At 34.7% G+C, this 17,609-nt stretch overlaps 2 protein-coding genes across 2 annotated transcripts; both read left to right on the top strand.

Moving 5' to 3' along the window:
- The first annotated feature begins 892 nt into the window (after window positions 1-892).
- On the top strand, window positions 893-8,864 carry LOC129939465 (general odorant-binding protein 19a). The gene is made up of 5 exons (XM_056047488.1): window positions 893-1,053; window positions 2,969-3,047; window positions 5,156-5,244; window positions 8,477-8,588; window positions 8,654-8,864. The coding sequence occupies exons 1-5, from the start codon at window positions 982-984 to the stop codon at window positions 8,737-8,739; spliced, it is 438 nt and encodes a 145-aa protein (XP_055903463.1). The 5' UTR covers window positions 893-981; the 3' UTR covers window positions 8,740-8,864.
- An 837-nt stretch (window positions 8,865-9,701) lies between these two features.
- On the top strand, window positions 9,702-15,930 carry LOC129939463 (uncharacterized). Its single transcript, XM_056047487.1, has 5 exons — window positions 9,702-9,858; window positions 9,920-9,992; window positions 15,298-15,386; window positions 15,465-15,592; window positions 15,669-15,930. The coding sequence occupies exons 1-5, from the start codon at window positions 9,802-9,804 to the stop codon at window positions 15,757-15,759; spliced, it is 438 nt and encodes a 145-aa protein (XP_055903462.1). The 5' UTR covers window positions 9,702-9,801; the 3' UTR covers window positions 15,760-15,930.
- The last annotated feature ends 1,679 nt before the right edge of the window (window positions 15,931-17,609 follow it).

Consider the following 17,609-nt stretch of genomic DNA (forward strand, 5'->3'; position numbering starts at 1 on the left):
TCTATTTGGCAGCTTGTCTTACGGGCCCGTCTTTTACGAGGTACATTTTCAGCAGTCCCGAAGTTTTGAAAATGCTTAATTGCATTGAAAACTTTCTTTACAGAGCAGTTCATTTGGGATGCAATTGCACTATAGGACATTTTAAGCTTCCAAAGCTCAAGAATCACTATCCTTGTAGGAGGATCACAGCTCTTTAATTTTCCCATTGCAATTACCTCTTTAAAAACGTTTGCAGACAATTCAGAATTTTCTACTTACAAATGCAAAATAAAAAGATTATTTTTATTCACCCAAATCAAATGTAATTTAACTGTTTCTAATTAGTTGACCAGTTGAAACGAATACTTTTTACACTCTACCTTGATTTTATTGTGTACTTTGCAAAGACTTATGCAGAAATGATGCTTTTTCAAACAATTACCTAATAACGCTGGCATTACACCGTTTTGGATACCGCTATTCTAGTCACATTTGATAAAGTGAGCGTGGAAATGAGAAGCAAGTAATGTTTCTAATTAGTTTTATAGTATCTATAAAACAAAAAATTCAGAACTTCAATTTATAAGTCAAAAGATCAATTGAATTTGATTTTTTGGTAGAGCAATTAAAAAAAACTTGATTTCGAATAGTTACATCTTATAGAATTTAATATTATATGTTTCTTCCAATGGTGCTAAACGGTTGATCTACCTGCCCACTTTTTATTTTAGTTTCTGTTTTTCTCCTAATAGAAAATAACTTACTTATTATATTGCAATTATTACAAGACCGCCTTTTTGCAACAACCTTTCAATCAAAAGCACCTAATAATACGTTGTGTCTGCTCCCTTCTCATCAAAAAAATGTCAATAGATTTTTTACATATAAATATAAAAGAATCATGCAAAGATATTTCAAAACATTTCAAGTTGTTTTGATAAGCTGAATGTCTTAGCGGGTTATATTTACTTAAGTGAATCAAAGTGAAAGTAGCAACATAAAATGTCGTGTCTTCTAAAATTTATTTTGAAAATTGGCATTTTTGCATGCTTTGTGGATTACTCGATGGCAGGAGTGAGTGCTTAATACATAATTTTTTCAAAACGCATTTAAAATCAATGTCTCACACAAATAAGTCCTGTTTTATGTTTGAATAAAGCAAAGACGTCCGAAAAATTGTCGTTTCTATAAGTGCTTAGTGGATTTGCTTTAATATTTTGAAAACCAATAATTCTCCTTTAAGTAGACTTACACAAAAATAATACAATTTTAACAATGAATTTGATGGGAAACAAATTTTAGTTCAAAAAATCCTTGAGTTGATTATTGCCAAAAAAACCGATAACATATTTATATTTGCACAGCTTTAATTGAAACTAATGGGTGTTAAAAAAATAAAGGATTCAAGACTTCAAGACCCAATTCATGTACCGCTTGAAAATAATTCGCATCTTTAAAATTTTATAAAAAAAAGCAAAGTTGTCATTTTTTTGTTTTCGGAAACATTAAATCTTTTAAGTGGTAGTTCCAAAACACTTCAAGGTAGAATTGATGAGGATGTTTTATTTGATGGCGATCTAATAGGTGCCGATAAACTAAGTTTGATTATAAACATATATATTTCGATTCAGTCAAAAACGTTCATACATTTTTGAAATATGTAATTATTAACTTCCCATAGGAAGTTATTGTAATGGGTCCGATTTGTCAAATAGAAAATTTTGACATTTCTCGACGTTTTAAGGTCCCTAGAGTCGAAATAAAAGATTTTTAGAAAGATGTCTGTGCGTGCTTGTGTACGTACGTTTGTACGTCCGTACGTTCGCAACGTTTTTTCGTCCTCCATAGCTCAAGAACCAGAAGAGATATCGACTTCAAATAAATTTTGTTATACAGATAATAAGGCAGAAAGATGCAGAAAGGGCTCTGAAGAAAATTGAGTGGGTGGTTTTTTTACCATAGCAGTTTAAAAAAAAGGTGAACATTTTGGTTAACCCTAAATATTTTACGAACCAAAAACGATAGAGACTTGAATTAAATTTTATATAATATATTGTAACGTGATATCAAAGATGTATATTTTTTGAAAAAAATCCATTTGACGCTTTTTTTTATAAACCAAATAAACCAACAAAAAAATTTGTCACCTCCAATATTTTACGACTAAAATATTTTTTCATCTCCAAAACAATTTTGTGCAACGAAGAATAATGTTTTTGATATCTCATAAAATTTTAAGAAAAATCGAATTGACAGTTTTTTTTATAGAAAATAAAAATCTAAGAAAAACATTACTCAAAGTTAGTAAAAATTGAATATCGATTCAAATATCTTTTCAATAACTTGAAATTTAAGCTTCAAACTTATTTTAACTTATAAGAAATATTGTTTTCAACATTTTTAAAAATCTTGAGAAAAATCGAATAGACAGTTTTTTTTACAACAAATAAAAAAACTAAAAAAAAAATTAATAAAAGTTGGTAAAAATTGATTTTCGACTCAAATATCTTTTTAAAACTTTGAGATATTGGCTTTAATTTACTTTTATCTTTCAAAAAATATTGTTGTCAACATTCAGTCAAATTTTGAAAAAAATCTAATTGACAGTTTTAAAAAAAAAAAATAAAAACCTCCTAAACCTAAACTCAAATATCTTTTCAAAAATTTGAAATATTGGCTTCAAACTTATTTTTTTTTCATAGAAAATATTGTTTTTGATATTCAGTAATTTTTATATAAAAATCCAACAGTCCGTTTTTTCATAAAAAATTAAATCTACATAAAATAGTACTCAAATTTGGTAAAATTTGATACGAGTACATATAGAGAAACTTTTAAGCAAGACAAATCGACAGACGGGATGGGAAGTTATTAGTGTGGGTCGCATCCCAGCCTCTTTTTTCATTTAAATTTCAATTATGAAAAATATGTACGTTCCAAATATATATATATTTTTTTAAAAATTTCTTTAATTTTCGATCATTCTCAGGCCACAGAAGATCAAATGATGTCAGCAGGAAAGCTAATGAGAGATGTTTGTTTACCGAAGTTTTCAAAAGTTTCCCCTGGTAAGTAGTATGTACATATATAAGGTGTCGCATAGTCCTTGCCAAAGAAGGCAACCATGGAACTACCTATTCAAGAATTGTTTAAAGCTTAGCTATGCAGAACCCAATAATACTTACCAAAAACGTAAAAACCTCTTTAACTCAAAATGGAAGCGAAAACGACAAAATTACTCCATACTTTTTTTGACTTAAAACAATAAAACGTTCCTGAAAAAATGGTTTTCTTCTGCGGCGAGGACAGTGGGACTTCCTGTTATCTTACATTAATATTAGGTCACAGCTTAAACGATTATTCCAATTCTTTGGAATAAAAAGGCATGTTTTCATTTTATAAGGTAAATTGAAATAGATTATTTTTGACTTAAATCATATTTTACCAGTAGAATAAGAAGAAATTATTTTGTTTTAAAATTCTGCAAATGCTGCAAATGCGAAGTGTGATTTCAATAAATACTATACTTAAAAAATAGAGATTCAATTTGGCATTAAAAAACCAGTGTTTTCCAAGAGAAATCAATGAAATCATCCATCATTGTAAAAACAACAGGTGTTTTATTAATAATAATTTTAAACGATATCCTCCAAATACAGCGCCGATATCCTCTGTCAAATTTCATATTATTACAGCACCAAAAGGGACAGCTGCTCAAATAGCGTGTTATTTGGCCAATTTATGTTTCGAATATCTCCGAGATTTCTGTATTGTCATAAAATTAAACAAAATTTTCCATACAAAATTTCTTAATTTTGGTGTCAGAAATCTGAGAATTGAATTTAATGATGCAATATCTCGAGAATAAATTAGAAATCTTAGAAATATAAACTGGCCAATTCAAAATGAAACCACTTACTTATTAGAAGCCCCCTTTAACAAAAGAAAATTGGTATTATTTTTGTGTGAGGACCAATTAAAGATTATTAAGGTCTCAGTTCTTCAGCTTTTTATTATCTTCCGAAAAAACAAACCAAGTTCATAATTTTCTAAGGTTTACCTTTGATCTAGCCAAAGTTCGAAGTTTTGCAACCAAAAATTCCTGACATTTTTTTTTTTGAAGAGGTGTTCAAAATTAGTCTTGTGATTAAACAACTTTCGAGTTTTTTTTAGGAAATATAGGGTCTATTCCAGCTGCATATTAGATTTAAAATCTTAAAAATGGGCAAGTTTTGGCGACATAAGGAACTTGAAAGTAAGGCAAGTTTCTAGAATTCAATTGGCTAGCTGCCAAAAATTTGCCTTCCAATTAAGGCAGCTTTATTGGAAAGTTGACTGGAAAGTTAGTCAAGAACAATCGCCCTAACTATCAAGTCAAATCTACTTGTGTCAAAATGACAATTGATCATGTGTATTCATTCAACTGAAAGCTGAACTTTATTGCTCTATAATTCATGTACTTTTTGCACAACTTCATTTAATGTTTTCTGTAAAAGGGTTCCTTGTCAATTTACAAAAGAAACAAGTCATATTTCTTTACAGTACAAAATACAAATCTTGATAGACCCCGATGTAATGGTTGGGCTCTTCAGAAGATGACCATTACACCTTGTCTTGACGCATATTTTCTCGGATAAATCGAGATTCCATATAATATGAACTACATAGAGCTACTGTCATGTTCTGATGACCGATTACATCGGTGCTAAACGCATATATGAACACCATGCTGGTTTATTTTTATATTAATTTTCATAATTTTAAATCATATTTATTAAATTAAAGTAGAGGTTTAGGAAGTAAATTTCTGAATTTGAAACTCATGACACTTGACTAAGTAACTAGTTGCATTTGTCAAAAATGATATTCAAAGAATGAAGTTGACTGCAAATGAAGTCTCTTATGTTGTCTGAACCTGCCCAATGGAATTCTTGAAGTTATCGACGACATACAGGCGCAAATGTGCGAATTGGTCATGGAAAGGATATAACGATGCTGTACCCGTGGTCCATTTGGTTGATATCGTTTTCCATTGGTATTCTCTCTATTTAGAAACAAAATTGTTGATATTAAAATAAAACCTCTTATTGGAAAATTATATTTATATACATGTTCGACTTATTTTTAAATTTTACAAAATAATGTGTTCATTTTTAACTTTCATTTGAATTTGCAGAAGTAGCTGACAACATTGGAAAAGGAATAATGCCTGATGAGAAGGATGTCAAATGCTATATAAATTGCATTTTAGAAATGATGCAAACGGTAATAATTATATGAAAGTATTAATATCATTTTAAATAATACAATTTTTATGAAAATTATAATGATGACAAATTAATAATGGGGAATGTTAAATTTAGTCTACAGCATTTAGTTTATATTATGTTTTTATCGACCTAAATATGTAATTTTATAAATTTTGTTTAACTACATAGATCATTATTATAACATTATAATGTTTTTTTTTGTATTCTATTTTAGTTGTTGAAGCAAGCAAAATATAATTCAAAATACGAGTATATACCTCCAAACCTTAAATAGGTTTTCAATAAGGACTTGGCACCTTTTTTTTTAGATAATTTTAAAACTATATAGCAGTCGATTTATTGAACCTATAAATGACACAACGTAGTTCCAAAGAAAATATTTTATAGGCCTTAAATCACTGGAATTTGCCGGCCGATCGTCTGGTCTATCTCTTGAGATAACTCGCTGATCAAACTTACTCATAAATATATCTAGGGTGCGCTGTGTGGCTTCTGGAACCGCCTTGTTGAAATCATAATGTCACCCAAGTCCATATCGTCCATATATTTCCATTAATGTGACGATCGTTTAAGTCCAATAAAAGATATTGTCCATTAACGCCGCAGACATTAAGTAAATGTGGATTTTCACCGGACCAATAAATCATATTTTGATTATTGACGAACTCATTAAAACAAAATTAATCTGTGTCACTTAAAAAAACGCTCTTATGATTGCCAGTGACAATTCAAATATTTGTGGAAGGGTGCGTTCACAAATTAAAATCAAAGTTGTCAAATCCTGATTCCTGAGAATGTTAAGTAAGGGAACTAGAAAAACTAGTTTATAGTACAATGAAATTTTATGATTCGATTAAGATGACAATGATGATTGGCTTTTATATTCATTGTTTACTTCCAAGCCAAAAAACATTTTAATCAATTAGGTCGCGCAACCGTCCGCAGAGAACTAGGGCCTAGTGATTTACAACTCACAGCCATTTCTGTGTGCGAGTAATCTGTGAAGGGGACCTACAGATTTAAGTCGAATTCAAACGGCTAATTTGAAAAAAAAAACACTTTTCATGACAAGAATTGCTCTTGGAGTATAAACGTCAGATGGCACATGAAGGGATTGAAATCAAGACCTTTGGCATGACAGTCCTATGCCCTTTATTTTTTTAATTCATTTTTATTCATTCATTCTTAAAACTATTTTAAAGCTAGACAAAAACTCATAAAACTAGCCTAATTAACCATAACTTACAACTAACTTACTGGTCCCATACGGACACTAAGTTAAACAATAATAATTAATTCTAATGCTTTTCGGCCCTAAGATCTATTTAACTTCAATTCCATTTTATTTATTTTTTGTATTTATTAGAAAACTTGAGAGAAAAAACTAGTATCAAGATCCTTTTCTTCCATGTTTCTTTTAATTTTTTTTATATATTTGTTTGTGCCACCATGCCTATTCTACTTAAAACTAAACCCTTAAACTATGAAACAAGTATGTAAGCCAGCCAAGGCTTAAAACCCCATTCCGACTACCCACTAATAAGTGCCAATTGAAGCCACCAAAACTGGTTCTCCTGCTTCACCCCATCAGTTCGTTTCCGTTCGACACAGCCCTACTGAACCGAAGGAGCTCTGCTCCGCCTTGTGCCATGACGTCCCGATTGTACAGGAGTGGTCTATCCACAATGCTTCGTCTGACTTGGTAGATTAGCGGAACTGCCAATCTATCCTGTATCAGACCGCATCTATCTAAAAAGAGGAATGCCTCTGGTGGAATGAAGCCTCTCAAGCGTGTACTCTCAAAATACTCGTCGTTCGGATAGAACGCCCCGAAAATTAAATTGGTCGAAGTAATAGCTCTTACAATGTGACCTTGAACGAGTTTTTATCACGAAATTGTCAATTCTGTTGATTCGAGTCCCGTTGTATAGGACCTCGTTGGAATAGTAATGCACGTAAGAAGATTCGGCTAATCTATATAAGCCAGTACAGCGTCTTAAACACTGCCGCTCGAACACCTGAAACTTCTACATCTGGGAAGAGGCAAAGTTGAACCAAACAGAACAACCATAACCGATCATCGGCCGTATGAGGGCCATGTAGCAATAATCTTCACTCTGGGGTCAAGTCCACTGCTGTAAAATAGCCGTTTCAACTGAGCGACCCTATTCAGAGCAGCATTTATATGTCTGTCGAAATATAAATATTGATCTAACCAGATACCGAGGTACTTCACTACACATTTGCTCGTTAATGACTGCCCGTGAGGATGAACGATGACCATCTTACGTCAATCCTTGCACGTATCCCTCGTGGCCCTAGCCAACGAAGTCCGGAACAGAATTGTCTCCGACTTCTGGAAATTTATTTTCAGTTTCCAGTCGCCGCAATATCGCTGAATCTTGTCGAAATCACTCTGCAAGAGAATTCTAATATCCTCAACCTTTTGGGCCGTTCTGTAAGCAATTAGTTCGTAGGCGTACACCGTCCTATCATGCCGTACTATCACGCCACGGCCCACATTCATTCATTCATGCATTCATTCATTCATTCATTCATTCATTCATTCATTCATTCATTCATTCATTCATTCATTCATTCATTCATTCATTCATTCATTCATTCATTCATTCATTCATTCATTCATTCATTCATTCATTCATTTTGACAGTTCAACACTTTCAACGAAGTTTCCGAGCTAAGTTGTAGTATGTTACAAATTGTAAATACTTGATACTTCAATCATGAGCTTAGAAGCGATGAGATGACATCATATAGTTATAAAGCGTAACAATCTAAACTTTTAGCTATGATAATATTAACCCATTTTCAACAATAGTTAGAAAAACAACAGTTCTCAAGAATGTTTAACAAAACCTCTAAATTCAAAAATGTCTTCCGGCATTCTTTAATTTCTCCTTCATTTCAGTTTCTATCCCTTATTCTTAACTTTAATGAATAGCTGTCAAGGAAGAGAATACAGTGGTTGCCGAACTGTGTACCATGTATGAAGTTTTTGGTGAAGTAATCAAAAATTACGAGTTTAGAAATAGAGCGTTTTTGACACAAATCAAGATTTTACTTTCTCGTATGATCAATCAAAATAGTTTTCACTGATCCTATGATATTCTAACAAGATCAGTAAGGTCGTGTTGCTCATCAGTCTTTAAAGCTTTTTTGATCTTCTTTCATCATTTAGTCGATAATATCTTTCTTATAATTCACAGATAAAGAAGGGCAAATTCCTATATGAGTCATCCCTTAAACAAGTCGACATTTTAATGCCCGATCATTACAAAGAAGAGTATTTTAACGGTTTAGCGCAATGCAAAGATGCTGGTAAATAAATGTATTCTTCTTTACTAGTTTTTTAATTGTAAAATAATATTTTTTTTTTATTCTAGCAAATGGAATCAAAAATAATTGTGATTCAGCCTACGCATTGTTAAAGTGTTTGCATGCAGCAATCCCTAGATTTATGTTTCCTTAATACAAAAGGCGAAATATTATACATTTCCATCTTATACTTAAGGATGGACAAAGCAATTAAAATAAATTGTTGTGTAATATAAAAAGGAAATAAACAATTTTAGAATTCAACAATAATCGAAATAATCACTTACTATTCTTAATAGAAGAACTTATTGTCAACAAATTGCACTTTTTGAATCTTTAATATGTGTAATTATAAGATTTCTTAATGATATAATCAAATAGCTTAAGGAAAGCACGTCAAGAATTAAGTAGTAATGAAATGTTTAGTTTTATTAAAGGGGGAGTGACCAATATGCATTGCATGCATTTATTGATGTTGATAGTTCATTAAATGGATGGGAGTTGATACAACATTTTAGCGATATTACTCTGAGCTTGTTTAAAAGGCATAAATGTAAGCACATGCATTTCTATCATTAAATACGAATAACCAGATCTTTAAAAGCTGATTTTTAACTTAAAAAATATACAAGGACCATTGTTGAATCCGAGCCTATGATTTGATTAGGTACTATAATAATTGGATTGTCTTATCAGATCCACTAAAGTTCAAAACATTCATCGCCAAAAGGCATACTAAAAAAAGTATATTGTTTAATAACCATGCAACTTGTTAGAATGTTTTCGAATTGTACTATTGACTGAAAATTTAAACAAAAAACCCAGTCAAATGTTTATCAACGTTGTTATAATTTTTGATAAAATGCAAAGAGTGTTTATTCATTGTGACTTTCAAGCTTAGGAAGTGTATCTCCATATTTTTATTTTTCTGACGAACTTATCATAACTTTATCATCTCAAAATGACAATTGCACTTGTTCTTGTTAATCGCATGTAGCTTGTTTTTATTTGCGTGCATAAAGTCTGGATGGGCAATTATTTGACACTCGGGAAATGGGATACTGTGTCAACTATTGTTAATTTCTATATTTTAGATTTTTATCAAAATGGATAATTGAATTGAATTAATTATAAAATGCAATTGAGTAGGTTTCTAGGTATAAATAGAAAGTGTTTCACTGTTTAGTTGACTAGTTGATTAAAAAGTGTTTTAATTATGAAGAAGATATTTTTTTCACTATTAATCGCTACTGCAAGTTGGCAGGTTATAGAGGTGAGGGATAATTTTGACTCGATAAGTTGCTCGAAGAAGTGTTTCTTAAATGTGCTTTTAGGGGATGACAGAAAGTGATGCTATCGGGGCACTGGAAAGTTTTGGTGATAAATGTGACCCCAAGCCAAATGAAGGTAAGCTAAAAGAATTTTCTTTAACTGGTAGTTACTAATCTAAAATACCAATTTTTGTATCTTACATAATTTTTAATGTCGCTACATTCATGGATGAAATGCCTTCGTGCAATTACAAAAAAGTCAATGAGTATTTTAGACAAGTTCTTAGCTTTTAAAGACTCCTTTATATCACACTTAATAACATCTAATATATAAAATTTTCCTGTCACAGTGTTAGCTGCCATACTCCTCCGAAACGGCTTAACCAATTTCAATGAAATTTTGCATATACATTCGTTAAGTCTGAGAATAGGTTTTCACCTATTTTTTATATTGCTAAGTGTTATTGTATACAAAATATTGTTAATTTAATAATTTTAAACTCGGCCAATAACTGCGCAAGTAATAATTGATCAGTTATCAGGGGCTGTAATTGTTTATTATTCATATTTGTGTTATTCATAATTTTTAAGTTAAAACCCCAAGGATGTGTTGTTCTCAGAAAAGGTGCAATTACCTGCAATTCAGACACCACCGGACCCATTGAGCAGTTTAATTATCGGTACAGATCCGGATTATAATCTGTTCTTAAAGTCAATTTCAACACTTAATTCGTGTTTCCAAATTACATCGTTCTGAGCACCAGAAATAGTTAAGAATAATGCAATCAACAATTGCCAAAACTTCATTTCAATGTTCAAAATCGAAGCCCAAATTTATCACAAAATGGGCTTATTGCTGCCAATGCCGAATGAGGCACTTAAATTTTTACAAATTTACTTTATGGGCGTTGAAGATAGTCGTGTGGATGCACGTTATGGCTCTAATAACATCGACTCACTTTTTGCCAGACGCATCGTCAGCGACCTGGATGGTCTATTGAATGAGCACAATGAATTGTTGAAAATATTCAAATCACACATGCAAAAATTACTTACTTACTTAAGGTGGCGCTACAGTCCGGGGCGGACCTGGACCTCAACCAACATGCGTCTCCAGCCAGCTCGGTCCCTAGCTAGCTGTCTCCAGTTTCGCACGCCAAGTTGGTTGAGGTCCTCTCCCACCTGGGTGCGCCACCTGAGTCGCGGTCTTCCTCTACTGCGCCGTCCCTCGGGATTGGATTCGAAGACCTTCCGGGCTGGAACGTTGTTGTCCATCCGCTCTACATGACCTAGCCATCTAAGCCGTTGGACTTTAATTCTGCTAAATAGGTCAGTGTCGCTGTACAGCCCATACAGTTCGTCGTTATATCTTCTACTCCATTCTCCATCTATGCGTACGGGACCAAAAATCACCCGAAGAATTTTTCTCTCGAAGCATCCTAAGACGCTCTCATCCTTCTTTGACAGTCCAAAGAAGCAGCGATTTACAGGAGTTATTCTTCGTTTGATTTCAGCGGTGGTGTCGTTGTCTGTATTAATAGCGGTGCCTAGGTAGACAAAGTCCTTAAATACCTCAAAGTTATAGCTGTCCATGGTGACGTTTTGTCCAATACGTCATCGTTCAGTGTCCTTTTTTGATGACAGCATATACTTGGACTTGCCCTCATTGACCACTTAACCCATCTTTTTTCGCTTCCGTCGCAATACTTAAAAACGCTCCACTGACATCACGCTTTGATCTTCCAATTATGTCAATATCATCTGCGTATCCGAGTAATTGGATGGATCTTTGGAAGATTGTGCCTCTAGTGTTGACGGTTGAGTTTTGCACAATTCTTTCCAGAACGATATTGAAGAAGTCGCATGACAGTGCATCGCCTTGTCTAAAACCTTTTTTGACATCAACTGAATCGGTAAGACCTTTTCCGACCTTGATAGAGCAGCATGCATTCTCCATCGTCATTTTGCACAAACGGATAAGTTTGACAGGGATGCCAAAACTAGACATTGCTCGGTAGAGCTCTTCCCTATAGATGCTGTCATACGCGGCTTTAAAATCCATAAAGAGATGGTGGGTATCGATTTGAAGCTCCTGGGTTTTTTCCAAGATCTGCCGTAGTGTGAATATTTGGTCGATAGTGGACTTTTCTGGTCTGAAGCCACACCGATAAGGACCAATCTGGTTGTTGACGAATGGCTTCAGACGTTCACATAATACGGCAGAGAGGATCTTATACGCAATGTTAAGGAGACTGATGCCTCTGTAGTTGGCGCAGTTTAGAGGGTCTCCTTTCTTATGCATCGGGCACACTATGATGAGATTCCACTCATCGGGCATGCTTTCTTCCGACCATATTTTGCAGATGAGTTGGTGCATGCTCCGTACCAAGTCATCGCCTGCTGCTTTAAATAGTTGAGTAGCGATGCCGTCAGCTCCAGCAGCTTTGTTTGACTTAAGTTTAGATATAGGTATCTTCACTTCTTCGAGGTCGGGTAGGCGGAATTGTTGATCTGTGTCGCCGAGGTTGAGTGGTTCTATCTCCCTTACAGCGGAATTCGGTTCGTCATCGCCGTTATATAATTTGGAGAAGTGATCTTTCCATATTCTCAGCATCGACTGCGGTTCTACTACGATGTTCCCCTGATCGTCTTTACAGGCTTCGGTTCGTGGCTGGTACCCTTGGGAGGTTTTTTTTTACCTTTTGGTAAAATTTACGAACCTCATTTCTGTTGTGACATTTCTCTATCTCCTCGATCGCGCGCTTCTCATGCTCTCTTTTTTTCCATCTAAGAAGCCGGTGTTCCTCTCTCCTCTTCTGCTCGTAGAGCTCGCGAGCAGCTCTAGCACTTCAGAGGCGGCATCTCTGATGGCTGCAAGGCAATGTTGCCACTGGTTTTCAATGCTTAATGCAGGAAGCATAGGACTCCTTAAGAGGTTATTAGAGACTCGATCGGAAAAGGACATGGCAGTCTCTTGCGATTGTAGCCGTCTAACGTCGAATCTTCTCACAGTACTTCCTTGTTTTGGCTTGGATCGGGATATCCGTAGCCGTACCTTGGCTACAACGAGGTAGTGGTCCGAGTCAATGTTGGCCTCCCTATATGTTCGGATAACCTGGATACTGGAGAAGTGTCGTGCGTCGATCGCAATGTGGTCAAACTGGTTGATGGTTGATTGATCAGGAGATTTCCATGTCCCCTTGTGGATATTAAGATGCGTGAACTGCGTACTAGCTACCAGAACGTCTCGCCCCGCAGCGAAATCGATCACCCTGAATCCGTTGTCGGAGGTGCTGTCGTTCAGGCTGTATCTTCCGATTATGCCACCAAAGATGTCTTCTCTTCCTAGCTTGGCATTAAAATCTCCTAAGACAATTTTAATGTCATAGCCAGGGCACTGCTCATATGTCTTGTCCAAGAGCTCGAAGAATATGTCTTTGGTGTCTTCATCTTTCCCCTCTGTTGGGGCATGCGCGCATATTAGGCTTATGTTGGTGAATTTAGCCTTGATGCGGATATGCACAAATTACAAATCACGATAATCACGCTATTGTCATCAATCCTGATAAAACACCTTCTGGAGAGCATATTCGTATAGATTAATTGCACCTGTTCCTGACGATGTTGCTGAAATCCTGATGGTTGGCGATCTAACGCGAGAAATCGAGATTCGTAGAAATAATAATAATCTACAGTTTATTGCTGATACACACCGATCATATGACGCTCTCCAATATCGCTAATGTTTTGGAAGGGACAAGTGGGGTATTGAATGAAAATTATACAACGAGATCCCGCAACAGGTGCCGAAACAAGAATTTCAGCTCGAAGGATTTTTATGCGTATCGGTTGATGATTAGACACGATCAAAACAAAGTTATTCTACAATTTAGTGAGCTTTGTCAGCAAATCATGTATACAGACAAAAATTGAAGACTTTGATAAATTTAATTACAAAATTACATGCATTCGGTGCTACACGTTGCTAAATGTATAGCGTTGAATGGCAAAAGCGCGGATTATCTCATGCTTACATTTTGGTTTGGTTAGTCGATAAAATACGTCCTGCGCGAATCTATATTTTGTGCGGAAATTCTAGATCCCTCTACTGATCAAATGATATTGATGTTGATATTGTTACAACAAACATGATTCATAGCAGATGCGGCAATATGAATCGTTCATCGCCTTGCAAGCCAGATGGAAAGTTTTCCGAAAAATTTCACTAACGATACGATCACACATGTTGATGGATATCCAACATATAATAGAAGAAATCTCGATAATTACGGAAAATCATTTCTTAACAATATAAACAGCGCAGACAAGTACATTGATAATCGTTGGGTGCTCCCATATTCCTCTCTGCCTCTGCTGAGTAAAACATTCAATTCTTATGTTAATTTTGAGTTCTGCAGTTTAGTGAACAGCATCCGGTAATTTTGCGTCGTAATTTGAATCTACTACGGCTGCGCAACGGCTCGCGATTAGTTGTTAAAAAATTAATAAAAAATGTTACCGAATCCATAATTCTAAATGGCAAATTCCGAGGCGAACACAGATGTGCCAATTCAACTCAAACGTCTTCAATTTGCAATTAGATTGGCAATTTGCAATCAAAAAGTCTCAAGGCCAAACGATATCTGTCTGCGGCTTAGATTTGAGCACTTTATTTTTTTCACACAGATATGTTATACGTGGTATGCTCTCGAGTAGGCAAACCATCCAGTTTGTTAGTATTGGCGAAAGATGGGATCACAAAAATGATTGTACATTGTGTTGCCTTACCTCTCCCACTTATATATTACATCCTTACACACTTACTTTAAGTTAGTTATTTAATTCAAGCAAAATATTTTCTAGAAATTATTTATAAGAAAAAACAACGTTTGTCGGGTCAGCTAGTTTTATAATATAAATTTCTTAAGCTTAAATGATTTGCCTATGTGGCCTCCTACCAGTATTCAAGAGAACATAGACAAATTAGTTCAAAGCTATTATATTCCTTAAGAACCTTGCATGGTAGTTAGTGCGTATGATTATCATGCCAGAAGTGTAGGGTAGAATCCTTAAATGTGCCGACTAAAGTTTTTTTTCTTGGGTCCTTTCTCTTGCGAGGAAAAGACAAATCTTCCAAGAATCATTTTTAAAGTGAAAAGTGCAATAAACCGTTCTGATTTTGCATAAAAACTGTAGGTCTCCTTCTTACTTGTCCCTTCATTACTCACACACAAACATGGTTGACAGTTTTAAGTCACTTGGCCCTGATTCTCTACGAGCTGCTCCGCCACCTAATCTATTTATTTATTTAAAACCCTGATTGACAGATTTTTAAGTTTAAAAGTAGATTAAAGTTTAGGACACAATATTACTCTCAGGACGTAGTGAACAAGACAATTTAATTCCAGAGTTGTATTATATTTCTTTTCTTTTTTTCACAGATGATTACAAAAATATTATACGAAATTCTGAGGATGTTCCACAGAGTACAAAATGCTTCCGACACTGTCTTATGGACCAAATGAATATGGTAAAGTTTTACAGCTTTTACAACTTATATTCAACATTAGCCACTATTTTATTCTTTTTCAACTTAAATGTGTATCAGCTTCAAGATGATTGTAAATTAGATGCTGAAAAACTTGCCGATCTTACATCAATGGCTTTTGATGGAAAAGAGGACGAAACTATTGAAATAGCACATCTATGCAATGGTAAAGTGGTATGCAAAGACAAGTAAGTAATTAAAAACTAAATGTTTTCAATAAAATAATAAATATTTAACAATAATATAAATACTTGTATGTTTTAGATGTGAAGCTGCACATGATTATGCTATGTGTATAATTAGTGAACTTAAAACTCGAGGATGGCCATTGCCTGAGTTAGATAAAGAAGAATAAAAAGGACTTAAGTATATGAACAAAATCCAAACGCAAGAACACTGGCATATTTTTTGACTACAATTTACTGTTTTATTCATAAAGTATTTTATATATTCTTGTATATATATATATATTTTTGTAAATGACCCTAGTGCAAAATAAATGGATCATCAAGTTCCTTAAAGGATTAATTTCTATTGTGATAATTTTGTATTTACATTGAGAGAATAAAAATTACCTATCCATAACAATAAGGAAAGCGGCAATCTACTACCAAGGCTCATCATAAGGACAAATATAGTACAATAAACCCCATGCACAAAATTAAAAAACATAGTTTTAATATTAACATGAACTAATAAAATATACACAAAAGATGTTTATAATAGTGGAGCACCGGTTCTAAACAATGATTTTGATTGCACCTTTATTTAGATTCAATTCGATCAATGGTTAGGTTCAGGCAACATGCCTTCTCAAAAAAAATCCAACAATTTTGAAACTTGCCACACTTATTCTAAGGGGTTTCTGGTGATGACCCAAACAAAATTCCTTAAGCATCCGACGTGAGCTCTAGCGGCAGTTAAGAGAAACATGGTGTTTGAGTCAGTGGTGGAATGAAGAACTGTCGAGTCTTTGGAAAATGACGAGGACAATTTTCAATATCTGCCACAAACATAAGTTTAACCAACCGTATAAAGACTCTCTTAAAATTTACAAACAAGCCCTGTCATCAGCCAAAAGACAAGGCTGGAGAGGATACTGTCAATCAATCGAAGACATAAAGGACTCCGCAAGGCTCAGCAAAGTTTTATCGAAGGAATATTGTAATCCTTCATTTCTAAAAAAGCCTGATGGAACCTGGACAGCCTCTCCAGCCGAATCTCTTGAGCTACTGATGAAGACGCACTTTCCGGGTTGCGAGAGTGATAACCCCGAATCGCTTGAAACAACAGAGCTAAACGTAGCTCATATGGAGCAAGTCAATTCCGTTATAACCAGAGAAAATATTTTGTGGGCCATCAATACTTTTTCTCCATATAAATCCCCAGGCATGGATGGCATACTGCCAGTTATGCTTCAAAAGTTACATGATGTGGCAGCTCCATGGCTGGAACAAATTTTCAAAGGATGTCTCCTTCTCAAACATGTACCCATGTCGTGGAGACAGGTCAAAGTAGTTTTTTTTCCCGAAAGTGGGTAGGCGAGGTCACAAATCCGCGAAGATTTCAGACCAATAAGCTTAACATCTTCTGTGCTTAAAACCTTGGAGCGCATTCTTGATTACCATATTAGAGAAATCCTAGTTGGACGACCTTTCGAAAGCTCTCAGCATGCTTATCTTAAGGGCAAATCTACGGAGACTGCCCTCCATGAGGTAGTGCGTACTGTAGAACAAACAATCCATTATAAAGAATTTACTCTTGCCACCTTCCTAGACATAGAAGGTGCTTTTAACAACGTCCTTACCGAATCCATAGAAGAATCGCTCGTTAAGTTCGGTGTAGAACACTTCATTCGAGAATGGATTATTTCCATGCTCAGTGGTAGGAAGATTCAAGCCTCTCTAGGCAATACAATCGCAACAAAACACGTAAGTAGGGGAACACCCCAGGGTGGTGTTCTTTCGCCTCTTCTATGTCTTCTGGTCATGGATACAATTCTCGTTAAATTAGAGAGATGTGGAGTGAAGGCGGTAGCCTACGCAGATGATTTGGTACTATTGGTGTCAGGAAAGTACACCTCTGTGATTAGTGAAATCACGGAGTCAGCTTTGAAGAAAGTTAGCAACTGGGCCACGAGTTGTGGACTATTAGTTAACCAAAGTAAAACTGAACTGTTGCTCTTTACCACCAAAACTAAAGTAC

This window comes from Eupeodes corollae, chromosome 1 (genome assembly GCF_945859685.1).
Source record: "Eupeodes corollae chromosome 1, idEupCoro1.1, whole genome shotgun sequence".
Lineage (NCBI taxonomy): Eukaryota > Metazoa > Arthropoda > Insecta > Diptera > Syrphidae > Eupeodes > Eupeodes corollae.

Excerpts from the sequence above, each read along its gene's own strand:
- LOC129939465 (XM_056047488.1), top strand. The coding sequence starts at position 982 with ATGTCGTGTCTTCTAAAATTTATTTTGAAAATTGGCATTTTTGCATGC. Across the intron at positions 5,245-8,476 it reads TTTTAGAAATGATGCAAACG|ATAAAGAAGGGCAAATTCCT; the intron begins GTAATAATTATA and ends TATAATTCACAG. Across the intron at positions 8,589-8,653 it reads AGCGCAATGCAAAGATGCTG|CAAATGGAATCAAAAATAAT; the intron begins GTAAATAAATGT and ends TTTTTATTCTAG.
- LOC129939463 (XM_056047487.1), top strand. The coding sequence starts at position 9,802 with ATGAAGAAGATATTTTTTTCACTATTAATCGCTACTGCAAGTTGGCAG. Across the intron at positions 9,859-9,919 it reads CAAGTTGGCAGGTTATAGAG|GGGATGACAGAAAGTGATGC; the intron begins GTGAGGGATAAT and ends ATGTGCTTTTAG. Across the intron at positions 15,593-15,668 it reads AAAGTGGTATGCAAAGACAA|ATGTGAAGCTGCACATGATT; the intron begins GTAAGTAATTAA and ends TGTATGTTTTAG.